We start from the raw sequence: 24,207 nt of genomic DNA, 5'->3' as shown, positions 1-24,207 counted from the left end.
CTGCCCAGTCAATCACGTTTCCCATTGGGTTTCTCTTGGTGCAGTGCAAAGACGAAACTTAGTACTGATTGGTTCCTCCAGACTGATGCTGAAGGCGACACCCACTCCCTCATCAACTGGCCTTCAAGGTAGACAAAGGCTGGTTGTTTCTCACCCCCAGTTATCATCTACCATGTTCCCATTCATCTGGACCAACCCTTGTGAGCTGTGCTTTTTAAACAGCAGCTCATTACAGGGCTCCAGTTTTTTAAATATTATTATTATTATAAATTTCTGTGATGATGCTGCATTTACTCACTTAGGGTCCTGAGTTGACCGGCAGGCGACTGTTTAATAATCTCTGCTTTTGAGCTCTGGACGTCTGCTGAACAGTCATCCTCATCCTCATTGTCACCAGCTCCAGTCCCCTTGGCTTCCAACCATAACTTCATTTCTCACTCACCTTTTGCTGTGTTTAGCTTAAACCCCATTTGGTAACAGCTGTGTGATGGATCATATTATATCAACAATGACAAATGCTCGTACAGTATTGCCTTTTTAACAATTATGCTGTCGGTGACTGGATTTGTGAGTTGTGGGTGTTTTGTTTTGTTTTTGAATACTTTCTTCAAGAATCAGATCTTAGTAAGAATTTAACCATTATTGCCAGTGTGAGAGAGAGCCTGGAAATAATTCTAAACCAGTTCATATCAGGCAAAGATGTATGTTGGTTTTAATCTGGCTTGTATGGTATGTTTATGGTTTTATGAAATATTTGAGTCAGGAAGACTAAACATCTGAGCCAGTATTTATACTGGTCTTACATCCAAATATAAAATCTGCATGCTTTGTCAGTGTCCAGCCCTAATGTCAAACAAGAGGCTGAGCTCCTCCTTTAGTGCTCAAAGGCTGACACACAAAGGATCACAATCAAAGTCATCTTTCTGAGCTTCTATGAGAGCTATGCTTTGCCTATTGATGTTTTCCAAATGTTAACCAGTCCTTTGTCTCCCTGAAGAATCAGAGTTAGGGAGAGGCTTGTCAGGGAGGAGGGCCGCCAGAAGAGCCCAGAGTTCGGAAATGTTACAGAAGGCCTAGTGTACCGCAGACAATTTCAGCACCAGCCCCAGGCTTCTACACGCTACCATGCAGACCCACTAGGCCCACAGCAGGCCTACTCCCACCATCATCCACAAGTTCAGCACAGCCAGTCTGGTCCACAGGGAGGGCAAGAAGTTGGCAATTACCCCAGTTATTTGTCCATGACCTCTGGTTCTACATCCAGAACTGGGCAGCAGCAACAGCAGGTGGAAGAGGAACAAGCTGGTGAGGCTGAGGCGGTCAAGACAGAGGGCCTTCTGAGGAGCAGAAAAGCAGTCTTGCCTTCACAGATCCGGCGCAGAGAGAGGAGCACTGAAGACCCATGGAGAGGGCGAGGTGAGGAGGAGCTGGTCGTGTACAGGATGCAAAGAGAGGCTGAAGCAGAGGAACCTGTTAGAGGGGGACTTGGAGGCAGACCAAGACGGGAGGAAGCAGAGTATACCTCCTGTCTGCAGGCGGCGGAGCGCCGACCCAGAGAGCGGGAAAACGCTGATCGTGCCCACAAAAGACCGGCTGCGACCCACATTGAGCCCAGAACATCTCACACAGGGCCAGGAAGTTCCAGCTCCACCACAGCTCTGAGCCGATCCGTGTCTGATGCTGGAAATCAACAAGGACCCAATCAGAGGACCTTGCAACACCAAACCAAGGAACCCCAGGAGGTCAGAGAAGGAGAAAGTTTGAGTAATGGAGAGAGTCACCAGGACACCAGGGTGTCTGTTGCACAGCTCAGACATTCCTACATGGAGAGCACCACCACTCCTCCAACCAGCCGCAGGAATGAACTGTAGGTGGTAAAATGCTGCATGGCCTGTACTTGCTGACGCTTATTACCTAACATCATCTGGCTACTCAACGACTAACAAGCAGCTACGTCTGGTGTGATGCTAACATCCCAAGCACAGTGGTTCATTTAATCTGTAGACATGGCATACATGCATTAATTTGCTAACACTAATCGTCCTGCAGTACGGTGTTTGTCTCTGCTTTAATGGCACTGTGAGTTGTTTGGATACTGCCTGGAGCTCGTGTGTGTGTGTTTAAACTGTTAAAAAATCTGCATGGGCTTGCTCATAGGCTCGATTTTAAAAACCAGAGGTGTGGTTGAATGTTCAACACCTCTGCTTTTAAACAGTTTTATTTTGCACCATGTCCCTCTCTATTTCTCCCTGACAACTCTGTATTCTCTCTTTCCTTTGGGTTTTCTGTCTGTTGATCCCTCTCCTTGAATGGCCCCTCCAGTGAAATGGAGGAGTGCAGGGCACTGACGGGCTACGAGGCCCCATGGAGAGGGGAAAGGGACAGGGGGCGCAGGCCCCGGCAGTATATCTATCCTGGGGAGAGTAGAAAGACCTCTGAGAGGTTTAGGACACAGCCCATCACTTCTGCTGAGCGCCATGAAACTGATAGGTACTGCTCTGGATTCAAGAATGCACAGCTGAGTGTGAAACGCATGCATGTTAAAAGAAATCACAACTTTGTTTAATTTGGAATGCAACGAAATGTTGATTTTAGTCATGTTCGGGTGACCTGTAATCAAATATATATATTAGTCTCTACCAAGGTACCATAGTCTTATCAATATCATCACAGTGAAACAGGCCAGTGAGAATAATGCTCACATATACAGACCTAAACACCCTCCCTCTCCTTGATTTTCATTCTAACGACATTAGCAAACAAGGAAGCTTAAAGGCCAAAGGTCCCTCTGATTGGGCCTTGGCAGTGGTCATCACACGTGACCACAGTGAGGACGCATGAATTGGCCTTTGTCAGTAATCAAGTCCCGAGACCATGGATCAGAGCAGACTAATGTAATGCTGTCTAATTCTCTAGCTTGGTCTGCTTTCTCTCCATTTTTCAATTCTAACGCGAGCTGTCACATTTCCAGCATACCACAAACTAGTGCTTTTCTCAGCACGCCGCTAGCCTTCTAACCACTCGCCACTGATTTACTCACCTTTTTTATTGTTATACATAAGCTTCGAACTGATCACCTTTTTCTTTTTGTGCTTTTGAAGGTCTTGTGTGAGTTCAGACTTTGCTTCTACTGAAGGTAAGTAGTTTTTCTCACTAACCTCAGATTTAGATTTTCAGAATACAGTAACAGTAAGTAGGTATAATAATAAGTAGATATAATGCTAGGCTCATTGCATCTTATTTTCTACTCCGGTATAGATATCATACAACAAAAGTAAAGCTCATGAATTAAAGTAACCACATCTAATATTTCTGTAGACATCCATGTGGAAATGCTGAATCACATGGACATTGTTTCAGTTTCAGGGTTTTCTTGGTTAATTTTACATGAGAGCCAACTTAAACGCTACACATTGTCATGCCACAGACTGATACAGCACAGTTTCTTTTATAATTCTTTGGATGGCTGCTGAGATCACGAGGATGGAAAAAGAATGCAGTTACATTCATGCTTTAGTTCAACTGTCTTTCCATTTATATCTGCTCTGTATCATAACTGCATAGGTTCATGTAGTAGTATCTGCAGTTCAGTGGTCAGTGACTAACTATGAAAACAGCATTACTGATTATTTACAGCTGCACTCATCTATAAGTGAACAGAATGAGTTTTCAGTGGCTTCAGTAATAAACACATGGATGGAGGCCTGGTGACTTAAATCTGTTTTTTTTAGGTCGTCTTTATTTTATATGAAAGCGTGATATTTTGAAGTGGAGTTTACAGAGTCATTAATGGTGCTCACAGTAGCATAACATCACTGTGGCCCCGCTTAGGGCAGAGCCAGCTCATCTGCTTCTTATAAACATGACTTGGTCGGGATGCTTTGGCGAGTATTATGTAGGCCAGAGCTCAGCACTGCAGTGTCAAAGGGATAGCTGTTTGATGATGTCATGGCATGTGTCTTGCAGAGAATAAAGCGTGTATATTCCTCACACCTGTCCATCTTTTTATAGTCTCCTGAGTGACTCCAGTGACGGGTTTAGTGGTTTGTTTGTTTTTTCCCTGCCATTAAGCCAGATGGTGTTAATAACGATTGATGGGTATCACACAATAGTTGTCATACTTCTGTGTGTTAAATAATTAGATTATTGGGAAAGGTTTATCGAGCATAAATGTACCTATCATCTTAAGATGCTCTTCTGTTACCATTTTTATCCAAAGCTAGCTAGTGCTAAAGTGTTCAGTTTCTTTTAAAGTGACTTCAGTTTTTTGCATATTATAATAATGTCAGTGTTACTGCATAACATTCTTTTTTTTATTGACCTATAATTTAGTAAATATGTAGACTAAAGCAGGATCTTTAATCAGCGACTAGTGACTACAGTCATTTGAAATAACCACTGTTAGTACATTTTAAACTAGAGCAAGCTAGCTAATTAAGCTAATACTAGCTTAACGAGTTTGTTCAAATTGTCTGCCTTTGAAATGTCCTTACATGATGGCAGTTTAATGCGATATTATAAGTATAATGCGTTGTACATACTGTACAGGGTTGAACTAGCACTGAGTTCGCAACAAGAGACTGTGTACGGTCAATAAAACTCACAGATTCGTAGCCATGCAGAGCTGTTATTGGGGTGAAGTGGTGGGCAAAGGACTGAAGTGACAGCTATGGAAGAGGAGGATATTGTTGACTGAGGAGGAAATGAGGGTTACTTATGCAAGAAGCCTGGAATGTGTTGGTGTTCATGGAGAAATAAAGAGTCTCTGTTGTTTCTGTAAAGTCGTACCCCGTGGTTTCAAGGACATTTGTTGAAACCCTTGTTTTTATTTTGTGTACTCAAAGTGTACACTTAATAGAATCATTAGTGTATGAATAGAAATATATGTAAATAATCACATTACAAAACTTATTTGCTCTTTCTGGCAATATAATTTGGTGTTTTAGTGTCTTTGGCAGAAAATTTAAGTAGTGTTTTACAGAGTGTCTATGGTAGCATAAAACAATAAAATATTAAGATAAAAAAACCAAAACGTAAAACAAAGTATAGATGATACAGAGAACTGTGAAGCAGAATTTATGTAGTTAGAACTGGTTTCTAACTCTAACTTTTTTTTCCTTTGTTGCAGCTGATGAAGAGAAGCTAGATGAACGGGCCAAGCTGAGCGTCGCAGCTAAGCGCTCTCTCTTCAGGGTGAGTTTTGACTTCAGCCTGTTGGGCATCTTATATTGTCTGAGTACGAGCTTCCAAGCTGAGGAAAAACTTCATTCCAGTTATGGGTATGATTTCAGACTCTGGGATTAATAAAGTATTCTGATTTCAATTTCCTGTCCTTCTCTTACTTTGAGGATTTAGAAATTTTGATTGCAGATGTGAGTCACAACTGAGCCAGCCTTATTCCTGAAATGATTTGTGCCATAATTCAGCAGCTTCTAGAATCACTTTTAGCAGGAAGGAGTTGAAGGAAACCTTTTCTGTATGATTGTGTCAGGCTCTCACGTTTTTGTGGAAGAATTGTGTCTCTGTCCTCTTCAGTGTTGCTTCAATCCAAAGCCTGTTCATTTCTCAGCCTGTAGAGTCTCAGATGTTGCTCTTATTTCATATGGAAGCAGTAAGGTGCAGGAAGTTTTGCTTGTTCATTTTGCTTTAAAAAAAAAAAAAAAAAAGCAATTAAATTTTTTATTTATTTATTTAGTTGCAAGATCTGCTAAGGACCAGAGAAGGTCTATACAGTTTTTGTAATCAGCTGTGTTCATTTCTAAAGATGACCAATGTTTACCCTAATTATCTCCATCCAGGAACTGGAGAAGAGCGTCGATGGCGGAGCTCCTAAACTGCGGTCCAGGAATGCTGCTGTGGACAGGAGACTAAGACGGACACAAGATCGATCCAGAACTCAGCCGGTCACAACTGAGGAAGTAGTCATCGCAGCCACGTAAGGCTCTGTCACCTTGTTTGATGCTATGTAATGTGAAAGACACCTCTAACAATAATAGGGTAACTTACTTTCTTGATAGGCAAAGAAAAAGTGTATAATTATATAGTTCTATCAGGAAGAATGACTAAATAAATGTAAGCTTGAAAATGAGCCCATGGTGAGTACAAATGTGACACAAGAAAAAAGTACGTCTGGTCCTTTTACTAAGAACCTTCTGATTTTTTTACTCTGAAAATGTTTCACATGTGGGTTTTTATTCTCATTACTTTAATTTTTATTACTATAATAGTACTCATTTTAAAACCTTTCACAAAGAAATGTTTCTGGAGACTATCTAAAAGGAGCAAAAATGTTAATCGCTCAGTATGATGAGAATTGCATAGTTCCGGGGCTATAATAGCAAAACCTCAACCCTCCTCCCCTTTTTGTCACAAGCTGTGGCCGGGGAATGACCACTAAGACTCCATCTACAGATCTGTGTGTTCCTGACAGCACATATCAGGTCAATAAATCAGAGGTGTAAAATCTTTAAGTGCATTAAAGCAAATACATGCACATCTGTTCTATTTGAAAAGTGCTCTAAAGGGAAGTTCTCCTAGATTATCAAAGCGGAACAAACTCAACTGTGCACTTGTGTGTAGGCATCCATCTGTGGAGAGACCTTGCTGTGAAGATGAAGTTCTAGGGTGTTACCAGTTTTTGTAGATTTAAACCTTTCTTTCTGCGTGAAATTGTTTCTTAAAGAAAGCTGTGCCTCTGACTTTTTCACTGTCCTCACATCTACATGAAACTTTAACCACCATCCTAGTCTTCATGTTTGCACCTTCCTGTCTTCTCTGTCCTCTGTGTGTGTATGACTGTGTCCCTGTCCTTGACCACTGTAGCGCCCCATCTCACGTGCCACAAATGGTGTCCGCTCACGCTGCCGTAGCACGCGTCCCTAGCCCCACCCTAGTTTACAGCACTGTCCCACCATACAGGTACACAGCAGACGTGTGTGCACGGATATGTATGCTCACATCGAAGTGCGGTGTTTGACTAACACGTTTGAGTCTTGGCTGCTATGCAGTTTTTCTTCGTTCACTGTGTTTTAAACTATAGGATTGAGTTGCTGGTAAAGTTCTAATGCACAGTTTTAAGGTTTGGTGCCCTCATGTGTGATCGGAGGAAACTACATGAATTAATTGCTAAGATAGGACGTCTGGGTTTTTAACTCACTGCTTGGTGAGCATGACTCACCCTGCATGTGTAGCAAACCTTTTTGGCTCTGTGTTGGCGACTTTTATTGGCTGTCAGAAAATGCACTCTCTCTGACATGCCACTCGCTGGCTTGCATGAGCTCCCCACAAGCTTACAGAAGTCTCCGTTTTCCTCTCCCTCTTTGTCTCTTGGATGTCTTCTCCCCTCCTCAGCCTGCAGGCATCCTCACAGCAAAGTGCTGTTGCCCATGAGCAAGTGAGGGAGGCCCGGCGGGCGCAGGATACCAAGGAGATCCGGGGCCCAACGCAGACGTCTTCACTAAAAGAAAAAGATACAAAGCAGAGCGAGACTCAGGAGGAGCCTGACCTCTGCACCCTCAGCCTGGCTGAAAAGATGGCGCTGTTCAACCGGCTGGCTCAGCCCCCAACCAGGGTCACCCACACAAGAGGGGACACGCGGCAGCGGAGGGCCAACGCTCGCTACCAGACACAGCCCATCACACTGGGAGATATGGAACAGGTGGGGAAGCAGCAAGGTCACTTTGTTTCTCCAGTGCTTCGGTTCACTGGGAGAAGACCTCTTAACTTTGCTTTCTTACTGTACACATTCACTCTGTTAGTGCCACACAATACAAAGGTGGAGTATAAATGTAGTAATAATGTGTCATGACTTACTCGGTCAAGCCAGTGTCTTATGCACAGAGTACGTGAATTAATATTTTTAGAGAACACAAGAGGAAAAGTGAAAATTCTGTTAATGAATATAAATGATGATGTAACTAAACAGCTGCTGTCCAGCTCTGGGAGCAGATTGCTGTTTAAGGGTAATGAATGTTAACAGAGTTTCAACTGGGCATGGATGGAATCATATGACAGAATTATTCTAGTGTTCACTGAAAAATGAAGAAATGTGAGAGCACCGAAGTGATGATATATGGAAAAGGGAAAAAAACATTTAAAGGTGGAAAAATTGAGAAGTTGCAATGATGACATGTTATCTGTTAGTCAGTGGGTTTGCAGGGGTTATAATTAAACTCCTGCTACTAAAGTAGAAAATCCATGAAACAAGAACTGCAGCATGCTGGTGTTTCTGCTCCAGGAGCTCTCAGACGTAGACCTCAGTGATGAGCAGGAGCTGTGTGACAGTCTGGTAGAAGACCTACAAGTAAGCTTCCTCTGAACAGTCACCGACCACCACTTGCCTGCATCAGTGGAGGCTGACACAGCGGGAGCACTCTTCTCAGAAATGACCGTCCATTTCTGTGAACAACACGCTCTGTGTTTTCTTTTTTGGCTCGTCTCCACATTGGTGTGATTTCATTCTGAATGTACGTTGCATGGCCCAGCTTGTGATAAAGCTCTGAGTCATCAACCCCAGTTCAATAAAGAGGCGTGGATGGATGAAGCACACATATCAGCAAGTCTGTGGGCTTTAAAAGATGTCTCTGTGACAAAGAAGAGGGAAATCAAAAGCAGTTCAACTCCCATCTACAGCCACAGGGGTTGAAAGTTTGATTGTGGGGGAAGTATGAGAGAGAAATTTGAAGCAAAAGCGAGTTAATGGATGGATACATGTTGCAAGTTTCCTTGACATGGCTGCTTTCTGTTGCTTGTCATTTGTTCCTCAGCAGAAGTGCCAGGTTAGTTCTCCTCTATGGATTATGAACCTAGTTGTTAAAAACTGAAAGTGTTTGTCATGCGTTGTGCGTCGGCGGCTGCTGGCATGGCTTTGTGATGTGGGCTGACCATTAAGAGAGGCTGCTGTGTGATGCCCAGGAAGTGCACTGAGTCAGGCAGGCTGTGACTAGTCAGCGTTATTCTCTCGATTGTTTGTGTGTGCACTTTGCCCGAGCCGTTTCTCAGCCTCTGTAGCAAACTGACCCACTTCTTTGTCTGTCTGCATTACACAGCTTCAAAACGGCACAGGCTCTCGGTTTGGACACCACCTATCTTCCTCGTCTTCCTCTGCACTCAGAGCAGGCGGGACGGTGTCCAGTGACCACGCCGGAGACATCCACATATCCACTGCAGCCTGCGTGGAGCCCACCTATCCCAGCTCTGACAGGTCTCTACCCCCTCGCCAACCAGACGGCCCAGTCGGGGGGTCCCAGGGATCCTCAGATCACCATAGGCATCACATTTTGCCCCAAGGGGAAGACCAGATTGATCTGGGAGGGGGGAAGAGGAAGTTGCCGTCTCCTGAGAGAGCAGTCAGGCAGACAGCACTGCCCCAGCCCCAGAGTGGGAGAGAAAGGAGAGAAGAGGAGGAAGAAGCAGAGGAGGAGCAGCTGCAGCAGTGGCCGGACAGTGCGATAGAAGAGGAAGTGCTGTGGAGCTCAGAGAGCCACAGGCTCCAGGACAGCCAGGAGCAAAGCCAGAGGAGCAGGGCCACCAGCGGAGGTAAGAAAACAGCAGGAGGAGGAGCTCAAAAGCATCAGTCTGCTTTTTTATTGCCTGAACTACTCTGCTGTTTGTTCTGTCTTTACTGAAGTTTATAAACTTGCCAAGTTTACATTAAGATTTGGGGAGAATGATAACTGTAACTTGTCTATATTAACATTCAACAGCGATATGTGTTATAGACCCTGAAGAGGAGAAGAGGATGGATGAATGGCTAGATGCATATTTCCTTTTTTTAGTAACTGGAAATATTTGGATCAGAGGGTAGTGCTGTGGACTTGTAGGTTAAAGCTAGCAGTAGGTTGTTATCTTGGTTAGTAAGGTGCACCTGCAACTTAATTTGGTGTTAAATGGGAAGCTTATTTTGGTTAGCATGCAGAGTTAGTGTTTCTGGGTAGAACACTGGAGTTTAACAGAAATAAATGAAAAAAGTGAAGCTAATCAGAAGACTAAAATAGGTTTTAAAAATTTAAGGAGCAAACTATGCTAACAGTTGGTATCGGTTTCCGTCAACAAGTTCTAATCCAACCCACTTCCTGTGTGTCTGAGTGAAAATGTTGAGTTCAGACTGTGGTTTTCAGGCTTCCTTTGTATCTGAGCACTGCAGTAACACCGGGCCGTTCACTGTCTCTGTGTCAGCATGTGGCTTGTCAGAAAATAGAAATCAGTCAAACTGGAACTGTGGAACTTGTTTCGGGGCAGGGGGAAGGAATAGTGCGTTGACCTGAGTCTCCAGTGTGGGTTGTTTGATTACAGCTGTGGCAGAGATGTTTAAAGCTGTGAAAAGTGTCTTTGCTGCTTCTCACGAGGTGGACGGGATTATTTCGGTGAGCATGAAAGATGATTGCTGCGATGCTGCTTTGAGATGCTGAGTCTGCACTGTGACACCTCTGACTGTTATGTTAAAGGGTTTACACCCTACACAGCGATTCTTAGTTAATGTATTTTCCTCAAAAGATCATACAAGCGGTCACAGTTAATGTTTATGGAGTTGCTGCTGAGTTACTGATTTTTATTTATTTATTTATTTTCTCTCCCCCTCTCCTCTCACTATTTCTGTGTGCTCACACTCACAGACCTGCTGGAATCAACTGTGGTAACATCCAGAGCAACATCTGGCTTCCCCGAAGCAGCAGACACAGACAGCAACACACACCCAGCTGACCCGGTTCAACCTGAGCAGGGAGACGAACTGAGCGACAGGATGATGGCCCGACACATGTCCATCAGAGAGAGGTGAGCATGGAAGTGTGCTAAGATAGGATTTAATATATATTTACTGCATGTCTGACCATATTCACGTATTGCAGAATACCATTTACCTGTTTCTCGGTAAATTAATCCTACAAGAGCAACACAAAAGAAATCACGGTTTGCTCTGCTAGCTACATGTTTTTTTTTTTAAATTCATTAACAATAAAAATAAGTTTAAATGTCTTTGTTTTTTAAAGAAAAGACATGTATTTCAAGACAAAATGCCGTGGTCACTGAAAACAGGCGTCGGTGCATAAAAATGCTAAATGATTAGGACCAATGGTTTCATTATTCATGAATGGTCATCAGTCATAGCACATTTGTGATCAGCTCTTTTACTTTTAAATTAAGAATGGATAAAATGTGATGACTCAAAATTACATCATGAGGGCAAAGAGGGAGGAGTTTTTAGGGTATTAGAGGGTTTTTTTCTTTACTGTTGAGCTTCCTGGGATGAAGTCTGGAGTATTAACAGAAGCAAAATGATAAAGAAAAGAAATTATAGATTTTTTTTCATTACATTTCATTGTTGTTATATAACAAAACTAAAGCTGAGTATTGGATTCCTGAGCAAATCCTTACATAAGTCCTGTTATGTCATACTGGGATAATTGAGCTGTTCGTGCTAGTTGACTGGCAGACATAGGACACTAATCATGCTCTAAACTGACTGATGATATAATAAAGTTGCATGTAAACTGGTGTTAAAGCCTGTGGAGTTTGTACTAGTTATTGTGCTTCTCGTAAATCTGACTCTTTGACCATGTTTTGACTAATTTGTGTCGTTCCCACGTTCAAAGCATTTCTCTGGAGCAAGGGTCTGTATCCCAGATACAGCTTGCAAGTTGGACTGAGTGCTGCTTTCATCCTGTTTTTGCATTTGCTGTGTAGCCCTGGGGGCAGAACAGGACATTTCCTCGCTGGGTCACAGAGGGGTGCTTGTGATGGGGGGGCAAGTGGGGCACAGCCAGGACCCTGACCTCTTGCATATATTGGTCCTGTCTGCCCCAGCTCACAGATGAGAGCTCAATAATTGAAGCTCTGTTCTTGCTCACGTTTAGGTTTTTAGACTTGTCGAGTACTTTAAACCTAATCCCAGTTTTCCTTATTAAAAAGATGGAAAAATTCAGGGTTGAGGTTTGAGTTGCTTTCCCAGCTCCTGTTACACTGACTGGCTTCTCTAATCAATGTTTATGTGTAATTGGATCAGAGCTGTCATTGCTCTGTCTGTACACTGTTTACTTCTGCAGCTCCTAAACGACATGCTCGCTGCCTCTGTTTAATGTCTGCTGTCTTCTCATTCATAAATGTAGAGGAGCATGGCTGCTTTTTGTTGGCTTTACTATTGTGACAGGTTGGGCTAAAAGCTCTGGGGAAGTAAGGTTTTGTATTTCTTCGGCACATGTGGAAATAAAGAGTCTGCCTGCAGCTGCAAACTCAATGGCTCTTCATTAAAACCACAGCGTGTAGTTGCTTTTGTGCCATCCTTAACATACAGTTTGTCATGTCACGTTTGACAAAGTGTCTCAAAATCATCTTCATAAAACTCACCTCTTAAACAAATTGCTCAAGTTTTCCATAAATGCTCTGGATTAAATTTGAAAGCCTAGCCAAAATAAGGATTTGTTGCGGTTTTTTTTGTTTTGAAAAGTGTCCTCTAACTACAAAAAACTCAACTGAAAAACATTATTTATTATTATGAGCGCTTTGAGTACTCCGGGAGAGTAGAAAAGCGCTATATAAGAATCAGTCCATATACCATTTATTTGTATGCTACAGCTCATGATCCTCTCCCCTTCCCCACTCAGAGTCGCCTTGTTAAAGAAGAGTGGCGAGGAGGACTGGAGGAACAGGATCAATAAGAAGCAGGATGTGGTGAAGATTGCTGCAGCAGAGCAGAATGCTCAACTCTGGGAGGTGGAGCAGAGCTTCAAGAAGAAGGTAACCACCTGACGTGAGCACCCACTGCTGAATTAGCACGTCAACAGAGAAGCCTGAGGTTGTCCCTTGTATCGCTCATGTTTTTGCACGTAGTCATAGCAGCATGCATTCATGACTGACTCTGCTACTTTGTGTCCACAAGACCTGAATGCAGAAGTGATGCAGTGAGTTGGTTCATTTGATTTGATCGACTGTGTCGCATTATGAAAGCAAGTATTTAATGTGTCAGCCTCTGAGATCATGCCGCTCAGTAGGTGTTCTCGATCTTCTATTGCTGACGTGTACAGAAAGAAAAATCTGATCAAAGACTGATACCCTTTAAACAATCACTTCTGTAGAACAGAGCTACAAGGAACATGGTAACAATTTTCAATATCTCTAAACAGAGAGGTCGTGTTTTTGTCTGCGTCTTTTGATCTTTTTCTCTTTTCTCTGTTCTGTCTCAAGCAGCTGTTGCATGTTTTTGTTCTTGGACTGTATCAAGAGATAATCTGCATGTCTTCCATCCTGGCAGTAGAATACATACTGTGGTGTCTGGATCAGTCACACAATACTTCATGGGGCATGCTGTTTTTATTTCCTAAATATGGAAGCCTGCGGCTGCCACTATTCAATCATGAACATTTTTTTCTTTCCTTTCCTTTCTTTTTAGGATACTAATTTTTTCATACGTCAAACCTTTAAAATCCAATTTGATTTTAGGCCGAAAATGCATAAATGCAGTGAAATTAAACGCACGCAGTTCAAATACTTGGGTAACTTTTACGTTATCCCAACATTTTAGCTTATCAGATTTCTAATAAATAGTGAAACCCTATTTATATAATAGTAATATAATCCCAAGGCTGACAATCACAAATGCAGTTTTGCGTTGTGATGAATCATTTCTGGAGTAGCAAAAGTGAAAGCACGCAGGCTAGAATATTCATAGGGCCACTCTTCCTAAGCTGTTCACTTAATTCTGATTCATTTAGCCCCGCTCGAATGAATGTATTACTACATGTAGCCATGTAATAAACTATACATAACTGTACTTGTGATAGTATACCTGGTACTTGAAATGGATATCTCAAGTCTCTAAATAAGTTTTGGGGGGAGTTGACATAGAATAATCCTGCTGTTTAAGAGTTTTATTTTGCATTATGACGATAAAATATTAATAGAACAAACGTGAAAATTAATCAGTCAGGATTTAATCTCATTTGAAGGGTGTGTGTATATAAATGTAGAATGTAAAAAACTTGAGCATCTTGGAAACAGTAGCCAGTCACTCATAAAAACTTGGAACACATGATTGAACATGAGTATTTGCAGCCTTTGACTTCCAAATTTTGAAGTTTTGCCTCATGTATGTTTTATACTTGTTATGAATATTAAAGAAGCTTAATTAAGTTGGATTTTAATCCTATTTGTTGCCTGAATGACTCACATACTGAGATGAATTTCCCCTCCAGAGAAAAGCTGAGAGCACTTTGTAGAGTTTAACTTTTCTCTGAGAGTTGAAAAGTATTCAAACTGTCAGCTACATGTGAGTGTTGTACTAACTGAACTGTAAAATGTAGCCTCTGTGTTTAGTCATGCTAGGCCTTTGTTTCTAGTTAACTGCATGTTACATGTAAACTTTCACTCTTCTGTTTGTCTCTGTTTGCATGTCCTTTACTTTTTCTTTTTTAAAATAAAAAAATAAACCTGATTTCTTTCCTCTGCATGTTGACTGCGTTTCTGTTTTTGAAGGAAGGGTTAGGTCAGGCACAGGACACGCACCTCTCTGTTTAGACATATTCAGCTGCCGTGGCACAGCTGTTTTTGTTTCCAGCAGCTTATCAAGGTTTGCTCAGCTCGACAGCTTTACACATACATATTTTCATTTTGGGTTAGTAGTTTGTTTAAGGTCAGGAAGTACTTTACCTACGTAGCTTTGATTCATCGTGTGCAATCAGACACACTGATTGAGGAGCTTTTTCTGGGGTTTTTTTTTGTTTTTGTTTTTTTAAAGATATGTCTTAATCAAATCAGGGAAATCTTTCAAGACCTAATCAATTTGAAGTGATGGCTGGGTCCAGGTCAAGGGGAAGGGCAGTTGATGTTTTTCATCTTGTTTCCATCCTCCAATTCATCCGAGCGAGTAGACATGATTCATCAGGTTTCCTGTTTTGAATCGAAGAAGTGCAAAACTACAGATAATGCAGATACAGAACCGAGTCAGAGAAAAACGGCAAGTAGAGCAGAATAAAGGCTGTTTGGACAACTTTGCTTTTTGATGGACTTTGTTTCTTTTTACTTTACACATACTACAAACTTGATATTTACCTAGAAATTAACCATTCACCCGCGTGATAAATGTCATACCTGGAGTATAGAATCTGTAAAGACTCACAGGGAGCGGGAGTAATGTGCTTTGGCCTGTGTGTGAAATGAATGCTGGGAACTGTCCCTTTTTCTTTGGCTGCTCGTCTGTAGGATGATGAAGCGATGATGATGATTGACGAGTTTGCTGTGTCCGACCAGCTTTGGGTAAGGCCCGTGCAGAAACCAAACGTGTGTGCACGTATGTGTCAAATGCATTTAGTTTTCATTTTTCCATCTTTAACTTTGTTTCCTGTTGAAAACTCTTAGCCTTGGTGGAACACACAGAGCTACGTTTGTGTGTCTGTTTGTGGTGGTACTGGTGGTGGAACTGCGTGTGGGTGTGTCTTAAAGACAAATTGTATTAATAATCATTCTGATTGTTGTAATTATGCTGTGTTCCTCATCCCACCACTGCTCATCAGGTTTCAGATTTATAATTGTGTTAGAATTTCCTGTTCTGTCTTACACTATGAATCTAATTTAATTGAGTTAAAAATTTCCCATTTATCATATTGACTTTGGCACGCAACCTCTGCTTCTCTAATCGACTCACATTTATGACAAATGTTTCTTGTGGCGTAAGATTTGTCTGAAAGTTGGTCTAAAATCTCAAGAGTCAGTTTGGCGTGCTTCAATCTGCTTCCAGTTTCATCTCTGTTCCAGTGGTTCAGGGCTGTGGCTTTGCATATTAATGTGGCTGCAGGGATTTTTTTATTAATTTATTATTAATGTGTATTGTTTGCACAATGTGTTTGTTTCATTGGTGGATACAAGTAACAAGAAAGAATATAAATGATTAAAAGTGAGGAAAACCATCAATAACCACTAACGGGGAAATTTTTAAATGGTAAAAACACAAACATGACATAATTCTTTAAATTCAGCTTATGGTACATCAGTGGAAAAAGTAAACAAGATGTCCATGAGAACCATATTGTGAATCTTTTTTTAAACCCTCACTGTGAAGTTAACCAGCTAAGCGAGCATGTTTGTGCACATACAGAGTAGAGCAGGCAGCTGTACGTCTTGGGGAAACACTACTGAGGCAACAGCGTTTTGGTAATTAATGAGAACCATTCAACCAAATGAGATCAGATTGTCTTATACACAATGCTCACCCACAACACTTGAACCAGACTGAATGAATGGTAGTGGTGGATAACATACCCGACAGGTTTGAGTCTAAATAACTGCTGTTGCATTTTGTTGTAATGTTACAGCAAAACAAGGTTTCTGCAAAGTAACTGAACTGCACTTTAAATTAGATCATCTCTTTCTTTTATTGTTACACTCCCCTCAATATGACACAGGCTAGAATACCCTGACCTTTACTTACTAATGCAAGTCAAGCTCCTCATCAGCCCCTCCCTTGTTGGTCATCTGGAATGAAGACTTTCTGTTGTAAGTTTGGAGCCTCTAACCCCAAACTGAGATCATCCCAATGCCTCGTCTGTGACACAACTTGTTATTTCCTGAAACCCGTTGAAAAATCTCCAGAGCTGCAGAGTTCATTGTACAGTTGTTTTTGCAAAGAGTCTCACACTACATGTAACTAGAAAACTGATACATTAAAGCCTTGTTTCGCATGATGCCAGTGTTTCTAAAATCCCAGCGACACCCCTGCAGCTGCTATACTCCTGATCATCCCCTTCATGTGTATGTGTACATTTCCTATTTCTGTGGCTTCCATAGGAGCCAGTGTTTGCTGCTACTTTCTCTACTCCTCCTGAGCCTCCTTACAATGCAACCGAATCAGCCAGCCAGGTAGGACGTGTCAACAGGTCTTGCTGCCTTGCATTGCTTGTTGTACTTGCTCACACACCTGCTTCACTAAACTCACACATTACAAACCCTATTCTACAACTTTGCTCCTTAGCCACATCACTGTGGTTAATATGCATTATTAATGTGTTCATTCTGAGGTTCGGAAATATTTGGACAGTGGTGGAATTTCTTTAATTTTTGCCTCTGTACACCACCATTTACTTTTGAGTTTCTGAAAAACTGAGACTGTATAAAAATGTCCTTAATGGTTAATTAATGAACTGGTAATTGGTGAATTAGAGCTGAAGTCTGCACTTTTTGATTTAAAATCCACTGCGGTGTATGGGAAGCAAAACCATTCAGGCACTAGCACACTGATATTGATATAAGTCGCACATCGTTATCAGCACAGGGCCAGCATGGCAGCCCCTGCAGCTTCTCGTGCTTGTGCAGAGCTTGGATCTTTTCTTCCGTCTTTTCATCCATAATCCTCATCTTTTCTTACCTTCCTCATCCATCCCTCTGGTTGTGAAGGCCATCAGATCTCGCAGACCCGTGCAGGTGGATGAAAAACACCCCTGGAGACGAAAGGTGACCCTTTCGAAGCTATACACAGCTTTCTGGGCAATTCCTCCCCCTCCCACTCACTGCTGGCAGCCACCACACAAACACAGCAATCAAAGCTCCAGCACCATGAGTTGCAGTCTGCTATATTCAATAGACTTCTTCCATTTTACTGTCACGAGTTACTTTAAACACCCACACAGTCATGTGTCATTTCTTAATATTGTTCAAATAGAGGTGAATGACTTTAGCGCTGTGTGAGGCAAAGATTTTCTCATTTTCTCTGTGTGTACTCTTTGTGTATTTGGGCACTTTGTTGTTTATGAATGTGGGAAACATTTAAACACACAGACTGCAAAAGATACAGTACTGTGTCCATTTTGATGGGTAGATTTTAGTGATGAGTGCAGTTTGAACAGTGTCAAACTCAAAGGCCACACTCAAAAATGAGAATCACATCTGGCATTTCCCCAAAATGTTGTTGATTTTTGTCCAGATAAAACCCACATCCAGGCATTAAGAAGTCCATACAAAGTTAACTTAATGGACGTGCCATTTAGCCCAACAACCTCGCTTCCTCACCTCACAGCCCTGCTGACCACAGCGTTAATCAAAAGCCTGAATATTACAGCTACTAGGAGACTGGAGGTGTTTATAAAATCATTGTCTTTACATTACAGCTTTAACAGAGCAAGTTAGCTGCACTGTACAGTCGAATCTTCTGGCATCAAGTTTCTGTGCATAAACGCCTGAAAGCTGTGAATAAACTGCAGCTTCTCTGCAGTTTTCGTCCTTCTTCATTGCCATTTGGATCCAACACATATTTTGCGTTACAGTTCAGCAGCTTTCTGCAGCGCCTCTACGACTCCAAACCTCTGCTGGCGTGCAGAATAGAAAACTGAGTTTATATCTCAGCAAATGGATCCGTGGGTCGATGCCGAGAAGCATTCGGTCTCCCACGTCTCTGGAGACTTTCTGACCTTGTTATCAACAGTCTGTTTACTTCCATGAAAGTACAGGAAACGCTGTTTAATTTGGCGTGTGACTCCAAATGTGGTGCTTAATGATCGTTGTGCAGCTTCAGCTAAGCAGGGTAAAATTTATAAATAGTCTTAAAAGATTTTGTGGCCATATGACAATTTGTAAAGGGCCATATTTGTCCTGTGGGCTTTGAGTTTGTATAGCAAGCACTTTTATGAAGGACATTTAAATAAATGCAGGGATGTGATGGGTTACCCATTCACAAAATGCTCCCTGGAATGCATCGCACATTACAAATGATGCAGTAAGGCACCTGAGAAGTGTTCTCTTACACTTGACACTGACTTGTCCTCCCTCTTTTCTCAGAGGTTAGCAGAGGCAGAGATGGAGTCTGAGAGCATCGAGGCTCACATGTCCATTGAGGAGAGGAAGCAGCTGATCGTGGCCCGAGAGGAATCCTGGAAGTCTAAAGGCCACGGAGCTGCCAATGACTCGACCCAGTTCACTGTGGCTGCACGCATGGTGAAGAAAGGTCAGAGGGCAAAAACGCTCACTTTCCACTGGCATACCTGTGCTCGTTATGCACTGCTGCAGAGCAATAAAGAGTTAACGTCAGCCTCAGCTCTGTGTCCTGAATGCTTAAAAAAAGCTTGCTCCACAGCTAGCAGCTTGGGGAGAATGACTCTCGTTTTCCCTCCATCAGGCCAGAGTAGCTGCTCCAAGGCCTTCGCTGAAGCAGAAATGATTTAATGGTTGGAGCTTTCCGCATTAGCTGTGCACTTACCCTGACGTGGCAAACGATGGACAGTTTCATTAACTATTCCTGCTTATTATTCCAGAGCTCTGTAACATACAACACATGCAAAGACACCCACACCTGTTGCTTTCTGTGTGAACCTACAAACTGATAGTACTGCATCTGCCTGTGAAACTATGAAAACAAATGAATTTGTGTTTTTACTAAAATCACAAACAGCCCTTCCCCTTCAGATTGTACCTGAGTCATCACATGTATATGTACGTCTCTGTTGCTGCAGGTCTGGCCTCCCCTGCTGCTCTTCAGAATCCTGTGCCGTCCAAACCCAAGAATGGCAGCATTGCCATCTCTAAACCACAGGATGGTCAGTTGCACTTCATTTCTGTGTTTCCCTGTTAGAGCATGTCACCCTGCTTTCATGTTAACAGATGGTTTCAGGAGGGTTTTTCAGGACTTTAAGAGTTCAGCCATTGCTTAAATCCGATTTAAATTAATGACGCGACTTTGTTACCTCGTTAGCCTCTGAGCTCATGTTGCGTAGGTGCTAAATGTATACTTTTGTGTTATTCTGTTTTTGCTTTTCTTTCCAAAGACATGGAACAGATGTCTGATACTGAAGGTTTACTCTTTTTGTCTTTTTTGCCATTTATCACGCCGCTCATCCAAACCACCAATATCACCAACACTAATGTGACTCGTGTTGCTGTGAGACTTCTATTGGCTTGTAAAGCCTAATAGAACGTAGCCCAGGGGAAGGCAATCACCTGGACTAATGTGCATGAGTCTGAAGTGCTGAAGAGTTCACATTTGGAGGCCTTGGAAGTGCATTGTGACTGTAACTTTCCATTATACTCATTATTCAGTCAACAGAAGCAACATTAGTCGTGACATGTATGAGCAGAACCTCATGTTGCTTTCCTTTTCACCTAAAATCAAACACTTTGTTGGCTCTGTCGTGCGTGTGTGTGCGCGTGTGTGTGTGCGCGCGTGTGTGTGTGCGCGCGTGTGTGTGTGTGTGTGCGTGTGCGTGCGCGTGTGCGTGCGTGTGTGTGTGTGCGTGTGCAGAAATCAAGGCCATGCCAGATCTGAACCTGGAGTCAGACATGAAGCTGGATAAATTGGAGTCATTCCTGGGCAAGCTCAACAATAAAAGTGAGTCCTTCACAGACACGAGTATTAATGGTGCCTGCTTACATGTAGGTATGGAAGCTGATAGCTGCAGAAACTATCTTTTCTTGATATCATTAGACGATACAAGTGATATCAAACTATTTTCTACAAAAGCAACATTTGACATGGAGCTGCTGCAAAACTGTTCTTTTTAAATATTGAAGAACCAGGTAAACTTTGATCTTTTCACTCGGACGTTTCTGAGTGGGCTTGTGTGACAATCTGATCCATATTCATCCCGTGCAGGTCAGCATGCAACCTGTAATAGAAGACAGTAGGCCACAGCTAAACCATGTACTGCGGACTGTGTCTATAGCATCATGTTAGACACCTAAGATAAATGAAAGTCAATTTGTGTAATTATGTGTTAGATAAAGCCCTCACACAGAATGGTTGGTTGTTATTAGTGGGGCTTGTTAAAACACCAGTTAAAAGTCACAAAGAAAGTGAATAATTTCCATTTTCTGTATTTTTGTGGTTTTTAAAGAGTCGCTTCTTTCTGTCTGTCCTCAGTGTCTGGACTGCCAGAAGCAACCATCACAGTGACGGAAAAGAAGGTAAAGGAAGTGATGACCCTCGAAGACGAAACTTTTTCCAAGTTCTACCGCCAAGTGGAGGAACTTCCTTCCGTCACCAACAAGCTGGAGATAGATGACGACTTTGATGCCATCTTCGGTCCCCAGGTGCCAAAGTAAGCTCTCGATGCCTGATGTGGTTTTGACTCATCACTGAGGGTGAGACTTGTTCCTGTTAACTGTGACCCTTTACCGCTGACCTCTCTGCAGGCTGACCTCAGAGATGGTACAGCACAAGCGGGCGGTGCGCCCAGCACGTAACGTCCAGTCATCCAGGAACCCTCTAAAGATGCTGGCTGCCAGGGAGGACATCAGACACGAGTACACGGAGCAGAGGCTCAACATCGGCCTGCTGGAGAGCAAAAGGATGAAGGCTGAGAAGAGTGAGTGAGGATGGATGAGGAGCAGCTGTTTAAAATAATATACAGTCTCCTTGACGATGCTCTATTTGTCCAAGCACCAACAGGTTGTTGTAATTTATCATTCCTGCGGTTGTTGCCAGGCGCATTGGACACTGCCATTCCTACTTTACCCTGCATGTCAAACTGTGCCGTGTTGTGGGAGGCTGGTGAAATTGACAGATGCACAAAGAGGCCAAAAATCTCTTCTCTCTTCTTCCCTGTGATGTGTGCATTCATGTTATCAGCAAATGCAAATATCTTGCCCCTTATATTGACAGAGAGATGTATTGACCAATTGAGTCAGTGTTTCTATGGAAAAAGAGGGCAATATAGCATCACTCTCATATAGAAAGGCTCACTTGTATCATGCACTCTAAAAGCTTCTCCACTTGCTTTGAATGAACCCACGCACACTGCTTTGGGATGTGAGCAGACCTGCATGCGTGTCCCTTTCCTGTTATTGTGCTGAGCAGTCCTCGGAAAAGTCAGCTTTGTTTACGAGCTACACGTGCACAGCAGCTTGTTTTGACTGTGAAGACAAGAACCCACACTCTTTGATGTGTAACATCCTCCTTCACCTCCTCTCATAGCATTAAACCTTTAGTACCTGCTGTAGTGAGACACAGTAGAGCTTTGTGGTCATGGCTGTGTGTACTGGGTGGATGTGTCTTTGCTGTATAAGAATGAAGAGTAATAAATTAAAATTGTTGTGTGTATTTCTTGCAGTCTAATGTCAGTTCTCTGTGCTCTGCTCTTTTTCCTGCAGTGAATAAGAACTCTGGTTTCTCTGAAGTGGCTCTCGCCGGTCTGGCCAGCAAGGAGAACTTCAGCAGTGTCAACCTGCGCAGCGTCAACATCTCAGAGCAGATGTCCAACAACAGCGCTGTGCCTTACAAGAAACTAATGCTGTTGCAGGTCAAAGGTCAGTTAAAGATACTGGAAACACTGCACTAAATGTACAGAAACACCTACCCTCACAACAGGAATAATTCTACTTTTCTTTTTATTCAGTCCACTGCACCATATTTGAATACTTTTGTTAAAAGCGAGGACAATAGCTCTTTGGTTTTTGCAGTTTTTCAGAAATTCTTTGATTAATGTGCTGTGATTCTGCAATGTTTTAATTCAGGTTCACATTTTAGGCTTAGCACTCATGCAGGTTTATTTCCATTAATCCCACATTTAAATCTAGCAGCATCTTGCTAAGATGCTAAACTCTGTGCTGCCTGCTGAATGTTATTTTGCCAAAGAAAAATAATAAAATACAATAAAAACAGTGCAGCTAGTGTAAAGTGGAAAAAAAATTCCAGGCAATAATTTGTAGTACCGAATAACAAGTTAATAAACTGTGTGTGCTCAGTATTTTTAAATTGCAGTCAGTGAGTCTGTAGCAGCTGCTACAATTAATCGTTTAAGGAACGGAAAAACAAAAACCAGTTCACACAAAGCTCTGGAGGATGCTTCTTCAAGAGTGTCCTTTCCAGAGGACCGGAGGATATCTAAAACTGGAGATGAGAGCATGTCTGTGCATCTCCTCCTTATGTCTGTTGGTGACAGCTGTGGTTCCAAATCATTCTCACCAGGGTGCCTCACACTGCCCCAGGCTGATCCACTCCTCTAAAGCCTGCTGTCTGTAATGCAGAGTAAATCCTCAACACTGGGGTTACTGTTTTGTTTGGAGGTTAGCTGTCCCAACCTGATGGTTGGTAGATGGTAGAAGCCAAAAGCATCCTAAAATCACAAAACTCTAACAAATATTTGTTTTGCTGCCCTTATTTATTTGCAGGAAAATTAGAAGTTAATGTAGATAACATACTTGATGAAGTGGTGAGACTCGCAGATGCTTGCCCTGTTACTGCAAGTACAATAATGTGACGATCTGACTACCTGTCTGTGTGAAACCAGGCCGCCGGCACATCCAGACCCGACTGGTGGAGCCGCGAGCATCCTCCCTGAATAGCGGCGACTGTTTCCTGCTCATCACGCCACAACACTGCTTCATCTGGATCGGAGAGTTTGCCAATGTTATTGAGAAGAGCAAGGTGGGTTACGACTCAGAGCGCTGCAAAGCAGTGATTACAAAACGGCTTATTGTTGGTATGCTTAGATTTGAGTACAGTATACTTACTGTTTGGGAATTTACAGCCCTCTAAGAACTGAAATCATGTGGTATAAGGGTCTCACTGCTGCATGTGGGACGGGCTTCAAGTGCAGGATGTAAACAGTGTTAGGAGGAAGCTACAGTGGCATAGCTCAGGAAGGTGTGTGTGTGTGTTCTGATGACCTTTTAGCTGAATAAACTAGTGACCTAAATCTGACACAAAGGACTGTTGTGAGCCGGTGTCCACAGCTTTCATGGGGTTGTTCTAGTTCACTTCATAAACTTTGGTACTTTATATTCTAACAGTTATTTCGTGTGTTAATACAAGATATTTTACATTGAAATAAGCGGAAAAAATCTGCCAATGGAACAAGTGAAAATCCTCTAGTTTTTCTCTCGTTTCAAGATTCACCGTGTGAAGAAGTTTCTATATCTTACTGGAATGTTGCTTTGTAGCTGATTTTGTCTTATTTTAAGTGTAATGAGATAAATTTTGACTAGAAATGAGATAAATATACTTGTTAAGATGGAAGTGTCTACTTTTTTTATGCTGTGTGTGTGTGTGTGTCTGTGTGTCTGTCTGTCTTTCAGGCTTCAGAGTTGGCCAATTTCATCCAGAGCAAAAGAGATTTGGGTTGTCGAGCCAACTATGTCCAAGTCATTGAAGAGGGCATTAACACAAACCATGCTGTCAAGGAGTTCTGGAAGATCCTGGGGGGGCAGTCGAGTTATCAGTGTAAGGATTCAAATGTGAAAAACTCCAAGAAACTGTTTCAATAAGATGAAATCCAATGCCTCCATGTTTGCTCTTGC

General features: G+C 42.4%; 1 protein-coding gene across 7 annotated transcripts in view; it reads left to right on the top strand.

Moving 5' to 3' along the window:
• Window positions 1–24,207, top strand: part of svila (supervillin a) — a 48,964-nt gene that overhangs the window by 14,339 nt on the left and 10,418 nt on the right. The window contains exons 7-28 of one of the 7 annotated variants that reach the window (XM_082547629.1): window positions 998–1,867; window positions 2,323–2,490; window positions 3,102–3,136; window positions 5,129–5,193; window positions 5,799–5,935; window positions 6,823–6,918; window positions 7,351–7,657; window positions 8,237–8,302; window positions 9,048–9,537; window positions 10,614–10,773; window positions 12,600–12,732; window positions 15,193–15,246; window positions 16,774–16,845; window positions 17,380–17,436; window positions 18,757–18,922; window positions 19,428–19,511; window positions 20,213–20,299; window positions 20,831–21,008; window positions 21,103–21,275; window positions 22,060–22,215; window positions 23,199–23,335; window positions 23,986–24,130. In XM_082547629.1, coding sequence (XP_082403755.1) covers window positions 998–1,867; window positions 2,323–2,490; window positions 3,102–3,136; window positions 5,129–5,193; window positions 5,799–5,935; window positions 6,823–6,918; window positions 7,351–7,657; window positions 8,237–8,302; window positions 9,048–9,537; window positions 10,614–10,773; window positions 12,600–12,732; window positions 15,193–15,246; window positions 16,774–16,845; window positions 17,380–17,436; window positions 18,757–18,922; window positions 19,428–19,511; window positions 20,213–20,299; window positions 20,831–21,008; window positions 21,103–21,275; window positions 22,060–22,215; window positions 23,199–23,335; window positions 23,986–24,130 — 3,836 coding nt within the window. The remainder of the gene's footprint in view (window positions 1–997; window positions 1,868–2,322; window positions 2,491–3,101; window positions 3,137–5,128; window positions 5,194–5,798; window positions 5,936–6,822; window positions 6,919–7,350; window positions 7,658–8,236; window positions 8,303–9,047; window positions 9,538–10,613; window positions 10,774–12,599; window positions 12,733–15,192; window positions 15,247–16,773; window positions 16,846–17,379; window positions 17,437–18,756; window positions 18,923–19,427; window positions 19,512–20,212; window positions 20,300–20,830; window positions 21,009–21,102; window positions 21,276–22,059; window positions 22,216–23,198; window positions 23,336–23,985; window positions 24,131–24,207) is intronic. The other 6 variants (XM_082547627.1, XM_082547626.1, XM_082547625.1 and 3 more) reach the window with 6 other exon arrangements.

Source organism: Aulonocara stuartgranti (assembly GCF_965226115.1).
Source record: "Aulonocara stuartgranti genome assembly, chromosome: 9".
Lineage (NCBI taxonomy): Eukaryota > Metazoa > Chordata > Actinopteri > Cichliformes > Cichlidae > Aulonocara > Aulonocara stuartgranti.
Note: the sequence above shows the minus strand (reverse complement) of the source record. Positions and strands in the feature narration are given on the sequence as shown.